This window comes from Heterodontus francisci, chromosome 19, assembly GCF_036365525.1.
Source record: "Heterodontus francisci isolate sHetFra1 chromosome 19, sHetFra1.hap1, whole genome shotgun sequence".
NCBI lineage: Eukaryota > Metazoa > Chordata > Chondrichthyes > Heterodontiformes > Heterodontidae > Heterodontus > Heterodontus francisci.
In genome coordinates this window covers 87,852,635-87,871,614 of record NC_090389.1, presented here as the reverse complement: position 1 = coordinate 87,871,614, position 18,980 = coordinate 87,852,635, and the positions used below count along the sequence as shown (strand labels likewise).

Below are 18,980 nucleotides of genomic sequence, written 5' to 3'. Positions count from 1 at the left end.
ATACTCTGATCATTTGCTTCTACTTACCGTTCACAATTCAACTGCTGCATTTCCTGCATTACAAGTGACTACATGTCAAAAATACTTTATTGGCTGTAAAAGCACCTTGGGATGTCCAGAGTTGTGAAAGTTGCTGTATAAATGCAAGCTCTTTACTTTTCCCATAACACCCTGACTGCTGATGGGTCCAGGCCACTGTCCTGAGGAAGGTTGGGGTAAGGGAATGGGTCAGTGACTGTTACAATAGATAGAAATGTTTAATGCAGTAACAATACAGCTTTTATTCATATAGCACTTTTCACATAATAAAATGTCCCAAAGTACTTCAGACGCATTTTATAAAACAGAAATTGACTGAGCCACATAAGGAGATATTAAATTAGATGAGCATCTTTAGGAGGAGGAAAGAAGCAGAGAAGTGTAGGGAGGAAATTCCAAAGCTTAGGGCCTCAGTAACTAAAGGCACAGCCACCAACAATGAAGCGATTAAAATCAGGGTGCTCAGGAGGCCAGAATCAGAGGAGCGCAGAAATCTTGGAGGGTTGGGAGAGGTTTACAAAGAGCAGGGGGTGCTGCCAGCGAGGCCACAGAGGGGTTTGAAAACAAGGATGAGAATTTTTTTAAGGTTAGGATGATTTACACACACACAGCACCCAAGTTCTGCTTTTCTTTGGCAAGGCTTTACTTGCTTTGCAACTCATCCCCTTTGATTGTTATTCCCCCATATGTAAACACACCAACCCATCCCCTATACACTGTTCAATTGTGTGATATGCACCACACATATCTTGCCCAAATGACCAGTGTGCGAGCGGACTGCTGACATGTTATTTAAGCATGCAGTGCACCATAACAAAGCGCAGTGCCGTTACCCAATATTCACATGCAATTACCAGTGGTCAACAAGTAACAGAAAGGAGCTGGAACAATGTCCATTCCAAGTAAGGGGCTGAGACAGCCAGTGTTGATAGACTATTTGACCGAGATATTGAGAAGGCAAGCAGTCTGGTGTAGACTCTCCATCTGATTTTGCCTCCCTTCCTTCAGGAGAGCGCCTGGCCTTTGTTCAGTGTCGCTGTGGGCATGACTAGGAATGCAGAACCCAGCATTCCAACACACTTCTAGACCAACTTACACTTGAACTGATTTATAAATCAAGTTGCCGGGGCGGCACAGTGGTTAGCACCGCAGCCTCACAGCTCCAGTGACCCGGGTTCAATTCTGGGTACTGCCTGTGTGGAGTTTGCAAGTTCTCCCTGTGACCGTGTTGTTGTTGCTGGAATGAACTCAGGACCAGATTGCTTACACAGCTCAACCATGCTCCAAGCCTGAGTACATTTGACCAGATTGGGGGAGGAGACAGACAACTGAAAATACAAATACAAGAAAGAAAGAGAGAATTAAGTTTAACATTCCAGGGAAAAAGAAACATTTATTCAAAAAAGGTTTTATTCAAAAAAAAAGCACAAAAAAGGTAGCAAAATGATTTATAATTTGACTTTTCTACAATGGACAATGTTTTTTTTCCATGTTTTCTTTTAAATCCAAAAAAATATAAATTCATTACAACTGGTGAAAGCAGCAGAGAAGTATGTATAAATGGTACCAACTTCACAGCATGGGGAAACATAGCTACATACAGAATTCAGGACGAGAGAAAGAGGGAAATATCTTCTTCCAAAGAGCAAATTATAAACTAACTATTTCCCCAACTCCCTCCCTGCCCATTTTAAACATGTAAAAACTATACAAAACCCTTTCCTTAAAAAAAAACACATTAGCACACTTCCTATCCAAGCTGTACACAATATTACAAAATGACTGAAGCCAAACTCAGGCCTTTTTTTTGTTGCATCATTTAAAGACATACCCTGTATAGAGAGAACAGCTCTCCCCAGATAACCAAAACCCTTCCAATTTCACCATTGGCCTGCCTAACAAAAGCAACAAACCATGGGCTTTTTTTTTGTTGAAAGCTTTAGCAAAAGGCCGTATGACCTGGGGGATGCCATTTGAACTCAAGAGACAGTCAAATAGAACTGATCCAGGAAGGAGTGGGAAAAAAATTGAAGTATATGTACAATTTCTGAAGTTATGAAATTAAGATAGACACAGCATACACATTCCTTCAGCAAAAGGAGGGTTTAAATAAAGTGGGAGAAACATCAGTATTTTTCCTTCTCCCATATCTTTGAAAAACTATACATTAAAAAAAAAGCAGGATACCAATTATTATAGTTTTAAAAAATCTTCAGTTTCCATGCACTGGCAAACAAAACCAAGGTGATTATTATGTGGTTTGTGTTGGAGATGTTGTTCGAAATATCTTGCTGGATAAAAAGAGAGTGGCTCTGCGTGACTCGAGAATAGGATTGCAATGCTCCCCATAACTTGCCCGGACTCATCCTGACTGTTGGGTGGAATTTCTGATCATTGAAGAAAGGAAAAGCCCACAAATATAAAAAAACTGGGCCTTAGCCCTTATTGCAGCAGCAATTCAGATATTTCTGATATGCTGGGTTCTGCTGCAGGAATTCAATTTGACAAAATAAAGGTAAAATTATTGTGTTTGCTTTCAGAACAAAAAGGTCATATTTTCACAGGGAACAATGCTGGATGTTTTCTTTTTAAATCCACATATACATATATATATATTATATATATTTTTTTTAAAAATGCTTTTTAAAAAAATCAGAAGTCAAATGTAGCTTATGAATAAATTGCGAGATGCCCGGGATTTCAGTCCAGTAACAGTAGGTATGTTAAATTTTCATGCTGTGATCACTTAAAAACTAAAAATCACCTGGTTCAAATTATAGATATTGTTCCTCCAAGCTTGGTGTCTGGACAGAATATCTGGATCCATATAACACTGGGGTACAGTACTGGTGCGTACAGGTCTGTTGCTGTAGAGCACCAGGATACAGGTCACTATACAACACTGGGGTACAGTACTGGTGGGTACAGGCTCGTCAATGGAGATGGGAACAGTTTGAGGGGATGAATAAAGAGCATCACATAAGTGTACTGGCATATCAATGCATAGCAGATTTTAGTATAATATGGTGGTATCAACATGTCAAAGAAATCCTAGGGACAACAGTGCAAGACATAGATCAGGAATGAATTTACACATCAAATACTTCAATAAAATTATTTGAGAAAAAGAAATAAGAAGTTTGCGCTCTGCCCTTAGCAGGTAGTGTGCAGCAGAAAGCGTGCGTAAAATCCAGCACATTGTTGAAAGGTGGGGCAGAAAACTAGCTTGAAAAAAAATAAACAGCTCCCCAAAATTCTCCTCCAAGTTTTGCTGACGTGGTTTCAGACCTGCTGCCACCAGTGGCTGTTCTTCAGGAATCTAGAATGAGCGTTAACAGGCTATTCGCAAGGGCATCTTACCAGAGCCCAAGGCAGTCCCTATCTCAACCAGCACACATCTCTCCAGGAGGTGTTGCTTGGTAGTGCTCAACATGGCCAACCAAGAGGTTGGTTCCCCAGAGGCACTGGAGTGATTATGGAACCATCCTGCTACTGCCCAGTAACTTTCAATCACCTCAGCAGAGGATGGGCAGTTGAACACAGGACCTACAGGTCTGCCTGCCTGACACAGCACTACAAAGACTGCAATTACTCATCAATCCACTCTCGGAACATTCCTAGCTATTACCCACCTGGCTCTGTGTGTACAACTAACACCGACTCAAAACATTTCTAAAACAGGGATGTGATCATGGGACTCTGTGCTTGGGCCACACCCCTACACGTCAAACAGAAGGCTGGACACGAGTCAGAGTTGTCACTCCCACACAGCTGTGAGACAAAGTGACTCAGCCGCACTCTGCTTTAGTTGTTTACACAGATCCCATTCCAATACACTTACTTTGATTTCCAGTCCTGCAGCTGTGCAACACCAAAGAAGTTGTTCCTCCCCGATCTGAGCACCTTCCCATCACACATTCAATCTCTTGCCTTTCATATCAAGATCCAGTTACCGCTGGGGATGGGGAAGGGGCAGAAACTCACTGTCCTGAATAAGATGGATTGTGCAAGGGCTGAGAATAGCATCAGAGATGGTTCTACACACAGACACAAACGTGCACCATGCTTTTCTGTGGCACTTTGGGATGGTGAAATAGTTAGAACTTGTTGCCCCCTCTCACACTGAGCGCAGACCCACCCCCAGACATGCAGGACAGATAGCGAAGCCTTCTGTGAAAAATCAGTTTTCTACCACCCCGACTGCATTTGGGGAAAGCTTTAAGGGATAAATCTCCTTTTCCAGATCAACCACATCCCGTGAGTCTATGAAGAACAATACTACTCAGCAACTGATCATGCAGGGTAACCAGGTACTTCACATCCCACCCACTCAACATACAGCTAACCAGCTCCCTCAGACACTCTTAAAACTATACAGATTAGAAACTTGCATTAAAAAGCTCCATTTTGCTTCCCCTGCCACATCTACAAAACCTTCAGTTCCTGCCAGTGAGCCCCACGTCAGAATTCACTGCATTTCTAATCAGAGTTGAAGCCCCTTCTGCCCTCACTCCAATAAAACCGAACTCAATCTAAAACACGCAGAACTAATCTGGACTAGCAGCAAACACTGCAGTTTTCTTTTGTGTAAACCTGTGACAAAATGGCACAACTTTAGTGCAGACAAAGCCTTGTGTCTTGGCAGTGTCAAACTGTAACACTATATATAGTCACAACTCCTAATAAATATAATGAAATAGTACACACACACACGCATACAAACACACACAGATGTTCCACAAAACTACATGGGGGAACTACAGTGGCGCAACTGTTGCTTCAGCTCTCTCCCGTTTAACAAAAAAGAGGTTGGGGGGTGGGTGGTATAGAAGATGCATTCAAAGTTTTAATTTCCCCCAATTATGCGGGGAGGTTGTGGGGGAGAAAGGGGGGGGGGGGGGAAAGAGGGAGGGAGGGAGGGAGGGAGAGAGAGAGAGAAAGAGAAAAAAAAAGAGAAAAAGAGACACACACACCAGTTCTTCCGAGAGGGAGAAAAAACCTAGTAACCTTCAATAGGTCCACTGGAAGGAAGGTCATTTGGAGTTCCAAGAAATGCTTCTTTATTAAAGGCTGCAACACGGTTGATAACATGGTGTGTATTCTGGTCTCAAGATTTGCAGGTTATCAAAATTAAATGAGTTAGAGACAAAGTCATGTGATGTGCAGAAAGAAACTATTGCTGCTTTGAAAGTGGCTCTTACAGGAGTAGGAGGAGGGAGGAGAAAGAGCTAGAGAGGAAGGGGTTTAAAAAAATTCCTACTCTGATGAGAAATATCAGTAAATTTTTTTTTTGGCGATTTAGATCATTTGGCAGGTAAATGCTCTTCAATACAACAGGATGCCTTGTCTTCAAATAATACCATCAGTTCACTGCAGGTACTTTCAAATGAGATTCTTGTCCTCTTAAATGAACAGTAATAAAAGTAAGGACTTTGTTCTTCTGAAGCAAAATCCTCCGGCCGGGAGGTTGCCGATATATCAAGGTGGATTCTGAATCTAGTTGTGTTCTTAGTCATTTAAAATAAAAAGGCGAAAGTTCACAATGCATGTGGGATTTAGGATCCATCTGCCTTGGGCTTCTTGTTCACACTTAATAGCTTGCTGTTTATGATGAAAGAGAGAGAGAGAGAGAGTTAATTTTACAAAAGGATCAAGTTTGTGGCCCCCTTATAAACAGCAGCAATGGTACTATTCAATGAGCAAGATTAAACCCCTCATAAGACATGTTGAAATGAAGACTTAAAATAAAAACAGGAAATGCTGGAAATACTCAGCAAGTCTGGCAGCATCTGTGGAGAGAGAAGCAGAGTTAATGTTTCAGGTCAGTGACCTGAAATGTTAACTCTGCTTCTCTCTCCACAGATGCTGCCAGACCTGCTGAGTATTTCCAGCATTTCCTGCTTTTATTTCAGATTTCCAGCATCCGCAGTATTTCGCTTTTATTGAAATGAAGACCTATCGGCCCATTTGAGTTTATCCTCCCAGAACACCAACACAACAAATCTCCTCATTGCCGTCTCCTAGATCAGCATAAATATGGTGGTTTCAGCAATTCTTGCTGGCAAACTGTTTGCAAGACAGATCTGAAGTAGGTCTGAGCTGCTACGCCTTACAGACCACAAGTGTTTGGTCTGGACCATGGTAAGCGGACCTTGGGCTTGGCATCAGTATGACACTACAACTGGCCTCAGCATGGGATGGAAAGGGGGCAAAATAAATTCACCTACCATTGCCTGGTGTGACTATAAAGGGACCCATTCTGGATGGGGTCAGGCTTGGCTGAGATTCGCTTCACAGCTAAATAGCCTGTTGACACCCAGCGTCAAGAATCAGACATGTACAGCAATTTGGGCGACAGACTGAAGTGAAATTTTATTCTTGCAAGAGGGGAAGTGGGCGGTGTAATGGGCTAGTAGGTTATCCTTGGGTGCCATTGACTCTGGATTTGACTCCAGCCCAGAACAGGAGTAGGCTGCCATTTTGTTAGCCATGGAAACTCTGTCTTGTTCATTCCAAGTGCCCATCTACAATGTCGCATCAAACACTCCCAGGGCCGGTACTGCACAGGTTAGATACAGAGTAAAGCTCCCTTTATGCTGTCTCAATATGCATTCACTCCATTCTCAGAACAATGACCCTTACTGCACTATATCTTTTCTCGATGTCCATTGCTTTCAAAATCTGTCTCCCAACACCTCAACATGACTGATGCAATGGCCTGTTGAGGCAATGTGTTCTCTCAGCTCTGTGTGAGAGGAAGTTTAGTTTAGAGATACAGCACTGAAACAGGCCCTTCGGCCCACCGAGTCTGTGCTGACCATCAACCACCCATTTATACTAATCCTACACTAATCCCATATTCCTACCACATCCCCACCTGTCCCTATATATTTCCCTACCACCTACCTATACTAGGGGCAATTATAATGGCCAATTTACCTACCAACCTGCAAGTCTTTTGGCTGTGGGAGGAAACCGGAGCACCCGGAGAAAACCCACGCAGACACAGGGAGAACTTGCAAACTCCACACAGGCAGTACCCAGAATTGAACCCGGGTTACTGGAGCTGTGAGGCTGCGGTGCTAACCACTGCGCCACTGTGCCGCAGTGTGAAATGAACCTTAATTCAATTCTTAATGGAAACAGTTCTCACAACACAAAATACTCACTTATCAGGGGATGCAACAGGACGTTTGGTTGCAGGCCTTGCCCCATCTTTGCTGGCATCTAGAAAACAAAATAGAAACTTGTTGGAACTGACTTTTTTCAATATCCTTCACCCCCCCCCCCACCCACACCACATCCAACTTTAAATGTCAGCTATGCCTCAGTGAATAGCACTCTCATCTGAGTCAGCAGGTTGCAAATCATACTCCAGAGATTTGAGGACAGAATCCAGGCTGACACTTTCAGTGCAGTACTGAGGGAGTGCTGTACGGTGAGAGGTGCCTTCTTTCGAAAAAGATGTTAAACTGAGGCCTTATATGCTCTCCTGGCACTATTTCAAAGAAAAGCAGGGGAGTTCTCCCCAGTGTCCTCATCAGTATTTATTCCTCAATCATCACTAAAGCAGATTATCTTGTCATTTTCTCATTGCTGTTTGTGGGAGCTTGCTGTGCACAAATTGGCTGCAGCATTTCCTACATTAGAACAGTGACTGTACTTCAAAAGTACTTCAATGGTGTAAAGTGCTTTTGGATGTGCCGAGGTTGTGCAAGGTGCTATAGAAAGGCAAATCTTCTTTTTCCCCTTTTATCAGCCAACTCAGAGACCTGGAGTGAATCCAAGGCCTCCCTGTATGTACAGTTTGGTGCTAATCCACTCTAGCTGTGGGGAACAGTGGATCAGACATTCCCTATTCATTTAAATTGCAGGAGATACTAAAACCAGCCGTCAGCTTGTTAATAAACATTCCCTCTCCGTCCTCGCCCTCCTGGAGAACTTCCACAGAGTGAATAACTTATGAACATGCACAGAACATTTAATACTGGACTTATACATGACAATAAAATCCTTTAAAAAGCCTTGATCTGACACAAGGTGAGAAAGAATTAAAGCCCTCGAAATGAACTTTTACATTTAAATAATCCAATTAAAATGTTCAGACTATTTGATTTAAATTAAAACATGCATGAGACAGATAAAACCCACTTATCTTCAAAAAAGCAAAAATACACACATGGGTATCTCAGCATTAGAAAAACTTCTGAAAATTCAGACTGAATTATAGAGAAAAGCCACCGAAAAAAAAATTAGGAAATGCTGGAAATACACGGAAGATACAAGAGACAGAATAATGGTTCAGGTGTGGACACTTGCTCAGTTCTAACGAAGGCTCACACAATAACTTGTAATTCCATACTGCTTTTAACATAATAAAACGTCCCAAGGCACTTCATATAACATTATAAAACAAAATTTGACGAGCCACATAAGGAGATGACCAAAAGCTTGGTCAAAGAGGTGGGTTTTAAAGGAGTGTCTTCAAGGAAGGAAAGCCAGGCAGATAGATGAAGGGAGGGAATTCCAGAGCCTAGAGCCCAGGCAGCTGAAGGTAAGGCCACCAATGGCAGAGTGATTAAAAATGGGGATGCTCGGGAGGCCAGAATTACAAGAGTGCAGATATCTTGGAGGATTGTGGGTCTGGAGGAGATTAGAGATAGGGAGGGGCGAGGCCATGGAGGAATTTGAAAACAAGGATGAGAATTTTAAAAATAGAGGCGTTGCTTAACCAGGAGCCAGTGTAGGTCAACAAACATCCTGTACTGCATGCTGGACAAGCAGTCTGACAATTTAGAGACAGTGGAGAGGTCGGGAGAGGTGGTGGTGAGATAGTGCTATCGTCAGCACATGTGCAGAAATGGACATGTTTTTGATTATGTTGTTGAGGGGCACCATGTGGATGAGAAATAGGAGGAGGCCAAAAATAAAACCTTGGAGCACACCAGAGGTAACAGTGCGAGAGTGGGAAGAGAAGCCACTGCAGGTGATTCATTGGCTACGATTAGATGAGAACAGAACCAGGTGAGTGCAGTCCCACCCAACTGGACGACAATGAAGATGTATTGGGGAAGAAGGTGTGATCAATTGTGCCAAAGGCTGCAGACAGTTCGAGAAGGTTGAAGAGGGATAATTGGCCTTTGTCAGTTACATAGGATGTCATTTCTGACTTGGTAAGAGCAGTTTCAGTACAGTGGTAGGTTCAGAAACTTGATTAGAGGGATTCAAACATGGAGTTTCAGGAAAGACGGGTACAGATTTGGGAGGGACAACACGTTCAAAGACTTGAGAGGAAAGGGAGGTTGGAGATGAAAAGGAGGTTGGAGATGGGGTGGTAGTTTGCAAGGATGGAGAGGTCAACTTTTTTTTTTGATAAGGGTGACAATGGCAGATTTGAAGGAGAGGGGGACAGAACCGGAGGAGAGGGAACTGTTAATGTTGGCTAACCTGGGAGCCAGGAAGGAAAGTTGATGGTCAGTAGTTTAGTGGGAATAAGTTTAAGAGAACAGGAGGTGTGTCTCATGGACAAGATGAGCTCGGAGCTGGTATGAATCGAGATAGGAGAGAAATCTGAAACATTCACCTGCTTTCTCAGTAGGCGTGGACTGACGGACCTGTTGTACAGCTCCAACATTCTGTACAAATAGTTAGAATGATCGCCAATATATTTTTTCCATTTACCCTGAATTAATTTACCCAACCAGATAGCAAGAAAGGAGCTGAACGAAACACTGGAAGATACATATAACTGAATGGCATTTGGCACCCACTATTTTCCGCTCCCTCAGAGTCTTGGCTTCACTGGGGTGAGGCAGTAAAGGGTGAAGAATGCCAATGGAACCAAACGCCAACACAAGTCAGCATTTTCTATGGGGAGGAACGAAAAATTGTAATAGGAGTAGGTCATTTTGCCCCTCGAGCCCCTTCCACCATTTTATTAGTCCATTAACAATCTACACCTCAATTCCATTTACCCAACCTTTCCCCATACCCTTACCCAGCAAAACTCCACAGAACTTGAACTTGAGTGAGAATATGTAACATATTCTGGTGCTATTCTGCTTAGGCCCCAAGATCTGGAATTCCCTCCCTAAATCTCTTCACCTCTCCCTCTTTACGATGCTTGTTAAAACCTACCTTGCTGACCAAACTTTAGGTCACGTGTCATATCTCACGTGGCTTGTGTCAAATTTTGCTTGTGAACAGTCCCGTGAAGTTAAAGGAGTTATAATAAATGCAAGATGCTGTTATAGCCTCCGGGTCAGTCACACTTATACAATCCCATTGATCCTCCTTCACTCCACACGAGAATATGCATCATGCCAGCTCACCTTGTAGCCACCTGACCTGGGTGGCTGGCCCGTAGCCCTTCTCATTCTTGGCTGCTATCCTAAAGATTATTGCAGGCTTTGTGGTTGTATCAATGTGTGCATTTGCTAGGTTAGATGACGACACTAGACAGCTGGGAACTGGCCCACAGTAAACCCGGACAAACAGCAGATGGGAAGTCCCTGCAGGTTTGGGATCTGTTGCCTGTGACCCTGGAAGTGCCAGATATACAGAGTATTCAATGATGTTTCCAGAGGTGACGGCAGGAGGCTCCCAGGAGAGCTGTGCACCTTCAACAACCTACAAAATAAAATGTACCTGAATTATCAATCCCATTCAGCTAAATTCTGAAACATGTTTTCTAAACCATCCAATACAACACAAAGCATTACAGTAGAATCTGGTTACAGGAATCAATTCGGCCCAGAGCCCAAATGATCTTTTATTAACTGATCAATAACTTATTCATACATACGATTCACCATATCCACTATACTGCTAACCAATGCTTTAAACAGTAATTAATAAGCTGCTTAACCTCTTGTTGCTAATACACTGCTCAGACTGCTAGTGCTCTTTAACACTCATGATACAAGCAATGATCAAATGAAGTCACATGAACTGAGCCTGGGCTCAATGGTGGTACTTCACCCGAGTCAGAAGGTTTTTCAAAATGTATTTGTTCAGGTGGATGCAAGAGATTCCATGGGACTATTTAAGAGCAGAGGAGTTCTTTCACCACTGCAACGCCATGCCCCCCCCCAACCCCCCGCCAAACCAAACAATTTAACTGATCATTCCTTTCTTTGTTGCTTGTGGAACCTGGCCGTGTGTAAATCGGCTGCTGCGTTTGTGTAGTCCTCATTTTGCAGGCAATGTAATTAATTGGCTGCGAAGCGCTTTGGAATGTCCTGAGGTTGCGAAAGCCAATATATAAAATGCAAGTTCTTTATTTTTTAGATGATCAAATGTTTTAAGTATCAGCTTCCACGGGTTTCCAACTGCTCATTATTATATAATCTTAAAAATTTGAATGGATAACAGAGGGCATGGAAATGATAACATTTCTGTTGTAAAGCAGGAAGTACAGCTTACACTATGTTTACTGACTGTTCTTGATTAGATCACTCCTGGTTTAGTAAATGCTCAGCGACAAGATCAGGGACTAGGTGGAATAGCCAAGTGAAAAGAAATAAATGCTACAATGGCAGATGTGGTCAAGATTGGACTCAGTTGTGATACCTCCTACAGTCAAATAATCCACTGGCTTGGCCGACATGAAAAATAACTGCAGGAGGATGATATATACCAATGGACCTGTATCATAGGAGCGTGAGTAGGGCATTCAGCCCTTTGAGCCTGATCCATCATTCGATTAGATCAAGATTGATATGTATTTCAACTCCATCTATTTGTCTTGTTTCTGTAGTCCTTAGTATTTGTTAGGCAAGGCTATTATCAATCATAAAGTGGCAGCACTTTTAGAAAAGGAGGGGAGAATACAGATGATGAAAGGGTAAAAGACCAGCCCAGGGTTAGCACCAGTAGGGTTTGCTAATAGCAACAGAAATAGAATGACACTAAGTCAACAAAAAGTAAAATGATACAAAATTCAGACAGCTCTGCTCATGACAAACCCAGCCACAGATATACATTAGGAAATGTCAGGAATCTGCAAAACCCCAATCTGAAAGCCCTCATGCCCTACAGTGAAGCTCCTTCTCTGGGAAGGCCTTTAATGTTGCTGATAATCCAAAGAAAAACTGCAGCAGCACCCGAGAGAAACCAAGCGCAAGGCCATTGAAACAAGAAACCACTTTAAATTATTCAGGCTATTCTATTTAGAGGTCAAAATTCAGATATACAATTTGGAAGTTACAATTTAAAATGCTCGTCACTTGCCTTGCTGATCTTGATGGCAGACGGTGCACCCGGGAATCCTGGCATGCAGGTCTTGAAGGCCGAGATTTCACTGAATGGACCCCGCCCACAAGCGTTTATGCCGGCCACTCGGAATTTATAGGCAGTACCCGACTGTAGTTTCAGAGTCTTCAGGTTGCTGTGATCCGGGATGTTATCTCCACTTCCATCCTGTGAGAAAGAAACATCTTTTGAATGAATCTTTAAATTGATTTCACTTTCCCTTACAATCAAAGGTTCAACACCAAAAATCACTCTGCTCAAAGATATACAGTACAGAAACTGTCCAATCATCCCAACTGGTCTCTGCCAACATTTATGCTCCAATGAGCCTCCTCCCACCCGACTTCATCTAAGCCTATCAGCACATCATTCTTTTCTCCCTGGAAATACTTAGCAGGTCTGGCAGCACCTGTGCAGAGAGAAGTAGAGTTAACGTTTCAAGTCAACCTGAAACGTTAATTCTGCTTCTCTCACCACAGATGCTGCTAGACCTGCTAAGTATTTCCAGCATTTCTTGTTTTTATTTCAGATTTCCAGCATCCGCAGTATTTTGCTTTTATTCTTTTCTCCCTCATGTGGTTATCTAACTTCCCCTTAAACGCTTCCATGCAATTTGCTGCAATTACTTTTTGTAGTGTCATGTTTCACAATCTAACACTCTCTGGGTAAAGGAGTTTCTCCTGAATTCCCTATTAAAGACAAGACACTCATTTTCTTCAGAAAGTGTCATGGGATTTGTTTTTATTTCACCCAAGCAGGGAGATAAATCCACTGTTTAAGTTCTACATTCATCAGAAGGATGGCAGCTCTGGTAAAGCAGCATCCCCTCAAGTCTGCAATGGAGTGTCAGTCTAAATTATGTGCTCAAGCTTGCAGTAGGGATCAAACCCACAGTCTTCTGATACAAGAGGCAAGAGTGCTACCAACCAAGTTAAGCTGACAAGTTCTTTATGTGGTGCAATCTAAATAAATAAAAAGCTCTCCTTTAAAATGCTACGATGCAGAAAAATTCACTACCCAATTAATAAGCCATGTGAAAAGACTGCACTTCTGAACCAGTGCTTCAAAACCAGTAGGACTGAGAATGAATATACTTTCCTGATCTATCACAATCTAATTAGCTGCAACAATGGAATGCAAGGTGCAAAACACCACAACTATCCTTTCAGATTATACCAGAACTGACAGGTTATACTCATCAGGAAAAACTGAACCGGCTGGGACTTGTTTCTCTAGGGGAGAGAAGACAGAAGGGTGACCTTATAAAGGTCTTTAAAATTATGAAGGGGTTTGATAGGGTAGAGGTACAGAAGATGTTTTCACTTGCAGCGGAGACCAAAACTAGGGGTCATAAGATAGTCACAAATAAATCCATCAGGGGAACTTAGAGAGTGGTTAGAATGTGGAACTCACTACCACAAGGAGCAGTTAGAGTGAATAGCAGAAATACTTTTCAGTGGAAACTAACTAAGGAGTGAAATAATTGGGTAATTGGGTGGAATGAGTCGCATATGGAACATCAACATTGACAAATGGCCTATTCCTGTGCTGTAAAATTCTACATAATTCTGAGCAATTCCATTATTTTGTTAAAAAGAGGCTAGCAATCCAGAGGCCCAGGCTAATGTCCCAGGGACTCAAGTTCAAATCCCACCATGGCAGCTGGTGAAATTTAAATTCAATTAATAAATGCAATTACTTAATAAAAACATCTGGATTGAAATCTAGTCTCAGTAGCGATGCTATGAAACTAGCGACTACCGTTAAAAACCCATTTGGTTCCCTAATGTCCTCTCGGGAAGGAAATCTGCCGTCCTTACCTGGTCTGGCCTATATGTGACTCCAGACCCACAGCAATGTGGTTGACTCTTAACTGCCCTCTGAAATTGCCTAGCAAGTCACTCAGCTGTCAAGGGCAATTAGGGACGGGCAAGAAACACTGGCCTTGCCAGCAACACCCACATCTCATGAAATTAAAAAAAAATTCATTATAAAATAACGGATTCCAAAAATAGGAAACTAAGGGATGGCATTGATAAGATGATGGGAGAACTGCATTTTTATAAAAGGTAGGACAAATTATATAAGCTAAAGCAATCAGGCGCCTCTTCCAAATATGTACAAACAATTTATCTTGAATAACACATAAGATTCCTTCCCCCTTTCCCCAGATGGCTGAGAGCAGATTTACATCACGTGGTGTTGTGCAGAACTGAGTTGGAGAGAACAGCAGGATTGCAGCTTCGATCCCTCGTGGATCTCGGTAAATTGGGACACTGCAAACCCCAGGGTTGCGAACCCCACCCGTTTCTCCTTCCACCCACAATCCAACAGTCTGCCCATGTGCAATGTTTGGGCTTACATATGAACAGCCACCACTTGGTGGTGGTGCTGGGGAAGAGAATAGGTAATGAAGGAAGCTGGTGCCCATTGAACCATACCCCAGCAACATCTATGGCCTTTGGGAGAACAGCAAGGGAGATGCAATGTACTGAAAGGTTTTACAGTTTAAAAGTACTGAGGATTGTCTGTATTTAAAGCACACATAAAAGGGTGTGGCCACTTCAACAATAACATTTGCACGCACATCTTACCTCTTCTCCTTGGGAGCCCTCTGCAGGCAGGAAATAGGAAACCACCACCGTACTTGTAGTTTTAAATACACCAACGTCATACCACTGATTTGCTTCCTTCCTGGCTGTTGGCTTTGGCAGGGTATGCGATGCATCCTGTTTTTGAGGAATCATATTAAAAATCGTAGTAAAAATCCTATTAAATAAAAATGCACTCGGCTTTAGATTTCCACAGAAGGAGTTAGAAAATAAAATGGGGCAAACCAGCAATGATCACAAGGAAAATACTGCAGATGAATTCTGATGAGGGTTGTATACTTGAAATGTTGACCGTTTAATTTTAAAGGATGCTGGCAGATCTGCTGTGCATTTGTTTTAAAAAGTACGAGGCACGCAAACAAAAGGTTGAAAGATTTCTCTCTCCTTCTATGACGACGACAACTTGCATTTATATAGCACCTTTAATGTAGTAAAATATCCCAAGATCGCACACATCATCTTTGGAGTTTGCTGAACAGTGCACTCAATATTTTCTGGTCTCTACACCAGGACTGTACCAGCCTGGACGTTACCTGCCCACTCCATCGCATCATCTAGCCATGTGCCTTTGTTCGGTTGATCTATTATTGTCAACTTTTCCAAGTAATAACAACCCCAAAGAAATTTCCTTGTTATGTTCATAACTTGGTGGTGCCCGTCCTGGGATGCATTCTGTACCAATTGTTGGCAGAGCTCATACAGACAGAAACATTATATTGTACTCTAGCCTCTGCTGGATTGTCTCTGACACATACAGTTCGAATCTAGGGCAGAAATTTAGGGTTGTGATCATGACTTTCAGCCGTTGTGCATGTTGCCCTCAATTCTCCAAATTCTGCTCTGCCAGATAAAGTCAGGACAAGTTTCAAGCCTCACCAATAGGGTAATAATAGTGGGGGATTTCAACTACCCTAATATTAACTGGGATAGGATTAGTGTGAAATGCAGAGGAAGCAAAATTCTTAAAATGCATTCAGGAGAACTTTTTTAGCCAGTATGTAGCAATCCAAACAAGAGAGGGGGCAATTCTGGACTTAGTTTTAAGGAATGAAGCTGGGCAGATGAAAGGGGTATCAACTGGGAAGCACTTTGGTGTAAGTGATCGTAACCCAGTCAGATTTAAGGTGGTTATGGAAAAGGACAAAGATATACCAGGAATAAAAGTTCTCAATTGGGGAAAAGCTAACTTTAACTAAGCCGAGATGTGATTTAGCTAAAGTGGACTGGAAACTGCTACTTGAAATCAGTGCTAGATCAGTGGGAGGCGTTCAAGGAAGAGATGGTGAGGTTTAAAGCAAATATGTTTCCATAAAGAAAAAGGGTGGGACCAACAAATCCAGAATCCCGGGAAGTCAAGGAGCTTAAACGAAAGGATAAAGAAAATGAAGCTTACGACAGAGCTGGAAAGTAGGATTAGGTCGAATGTCTACTTGATGGCTGACGCAGGAATGATGGGCCGAACGGCCTCCTTCCATGCTGTAAATGTCTATTCTATGATAGTGTGGAACTACTCTAGAGGTGAAATAAATTATCTATTGTAATAACATACCCATATAGTACTAGCCACATCACAGAGTCTTTATAAAGTGAAATTATGAGCTTGTTGATATTGGCAAATATGCCAGTCATTCTACTTCAGTAACAATACATAATTGCCTCAAGAATGTCACTGTGTTGGTTGAGTGGCAGGGGTGAATGTCAGTCAGGAAAACCGCTTGTTCTTTGAGTAAAGTCATAGGACTTTTAATACCAACCCGATCCACTGGAACAGGTGGACGGACAGGTTTACCCAGAGGCCAGGTTAAAAAAAAAAACCTCCCTCTCCAGTAGCTGCCACTTTTCCCTACACAATGACTGCTTCAACGCAATAGCAATTCTTCATGTGAACCACTTCAGATGGTGTCCTGGCAAATATTCCTCCTTGAATCAAAACCGCTAAAAAAAAAAAATAACTGGTCATACATTCCTTGAAAGCTGTGGGATCTTGCTATACACAAAATAGCTTCCAGATCTGCCTTCAAATTATTCACTATTTCAAAGTAATTTAGCATATATGAAGTGTTTCTTAGTTTTTTTTTGGTTGGGGGGGGGGGGGGGGGGGGGTTGGGGAAAGGAATGGATAAGCTATTACTCAACAGCAAGCATTATTTGAATCATACGCATGCAAACAGCCCAACTCTAAATTTATACTTAACTTCAAAGAAATCTTTTCAAACTGATTTTTCTTTTTGCACAATACCAGTTTTAGGTGGATATTGGGCTTTTCATGACATGCTACTTTTCTGCATATGCTTGCTCGAGGGCAAGAGGTGTGCGTTCGGGAAATGCAACACCTTCCCATTTCAAAGAACCCAGTGTATCAAGTCGTCCTGAGTAAGGACCAGTTGAACACTGAGAAAAGCTCAGTTCTGATGAAAGGTCACTGACCTGAAACGTCAACTCTCTTCTCTCACCACAGATGCTGCCAGACCTGCTGAGTATTTCCAGCATTTTTTGTTTTTATTACTGAGAAAAGCTCCCTCTGCTTCAGCTCAACTATATGCCTCAGCCACATCTTCAGAAGCATTCCATACAACATGAACAGGTCACACACTAGTAGGATTTCAGCACAACTTAGAATTTGAGTCAGCTTGATGCTGTAGACCCAACAGGAACTGGGTGGAGACTGAAGGACCCTTCGAATCAGCGGAAAGAGATGCCCATCCCATCAATCTGTGCTAGATCCGAATCCATGTCCCAGAGATAAAAAGCCTGTCCCTTGTTCAGAATTCCTAACATTATTGGGTGAAGTTCCGAGATGTTTTGAAATTGTAACAAGACACAATGTAAATTAGCAGTTTTTAAATAATTTTGCTAACTTTCATTTTGCATATTTTGAAGTGTCTAGGATTGGTTGTACAGGCCAACCAATAATTTACAAGGGAGGCAACAATATCAAATTGCCCACTCTTACAGGAGTACGTACCGATGCAGGAAGGCCAATTCCATTGGCCACTTGGGCTAAAGCAGTAGCTGCCTGTAATTTCATTGGACTGGAGATTTGGTTGGTTGATGATGTCAAGAGAGAAGTATATGGTGTCAAACCTGTTTTACAATAAAGGAAAGCACTTGTCAGTTTTACCATAATATATCCCTCAATTACAATTTGTAGTTCGAAAGCTTCTGCATTGGGATGTCATGCCATGGCCTTTTAATATTCTTATCCTGTAACAGAATGGAATTGAGTTTCTATTTCAAGGAAATGATTGTCTCGTGATATGAGCCTGTATATTGTGCTTGCTAGTTGACATGTGTGCCAAGCTGACACAACAGTAAGTTGAAGACAACAGATGAGGAGTGAGTTAACAATTGGTAATTAGCTGGTGCCTAAGTGGATGAGCCAAAGAAAGAGAAGAGTGACAAGCTGGGAAGGAGGGCAGAATAATTAGTCAGGAACGAAGGATAGGAGACACAAAAAACACTAGGGTTCACAACAATCCTGTCATATTAAGTTTATATATATATTGTACATGCAGATTTATATAATCATCTCAGTCCCAGGAGATCAGTGCAGGAGTTCCTCAGGGTAGTGTCCTAGGCCCAAACATCTTCCGCTGCTTCATCAATGACCTTCCCTCCATCACAAGGTCAGAAGTGGGGATGTTCACTGATGATTGCGCAATGTTCAGTACCATTCGCAACTCCTCAGATACTGAAGCAGTTCGTGTCCATATGCAGCAAGACCTGGACAATATTCAGGCTTGGGCTGATGGGTGGCATGAATGGTACTTGCCAGTTAAGTGCCGGGCAATGACTATCTCAACAGGAGAGAATCTAACCATCGTCCCATGACATTCAATGGCATTACCATCGCTGAATCCCCCACTAACATCCTGGGGGTTACCATTGACCAGAAATTAAAATAGACCAGCCATACAAAAATACTGTGGCTACAAGTGCAGGTCAAGAGACTTGGAATTCTGAGGACAGTAACTAATCTCCTGACTCCCCAAAGCCTGTCCACCATCTACAAGGCACAAGTCAGGAGTGTGATGGAATACGCTCCACTTGCCTAGATGAGTGCGGCTCCAACATCAC

At 42.4% G+C, this 18,980-nt stretch overlaps 1 protein-coding gene across 4 annotated transcripts in view; it reads right to left on the bottom strand.

Moving 5' to 3' along the window:
• Nucleotides 1-1,440: 1,440 nt before the first annotated feature.
• LOC137380276 (host cell factor 1-like) overlaps nucleotides 1,441-18,980 on the bottom strand; it is a 110,798-nt gene continuing 93,258 nt past the window's right edge. For 3 of the 4 annotated variants that reach the window (XM_068052164.1, XM_068052163.1, XM_068052165.1), the window contains exons 21-26: nucleotides 17,869-17,987; nucleotides 14,886-15,020; nucleotides 12,271-12,459; nucleotides 10,371-10,668; nucleotides 7,209-7,266; nucleotides 1,441-5,640 (exon numbers count right to left, since the gene is read on the bottom strand). In XM_068052164.1, the coding sequence (XP_067908265.1) occupies nucleotides 5,595-5,640; nucleotides 7,209-7,266; nucleotides 10,371-10,668; nucleotides 12,271-12,459; nucleotides 14,886-15,020; nucleotides 17,869-17,987 (845 nt within the window). In that variant the 3' untranslated portion in view covers nucleotides 1,441-5,594. The remainder of the gene's footprint in view (nucleotides 5,641-7,208; nucleotides 7,267-10,370; nucleotides 10,669-12,270; nucleotides 12,460-14,885; nucleotides 15,021-17,868; nucleotides 17,988-18,980) is intronic. The other variant, XM_068052166.1, reaches the window with a different exon arrangement.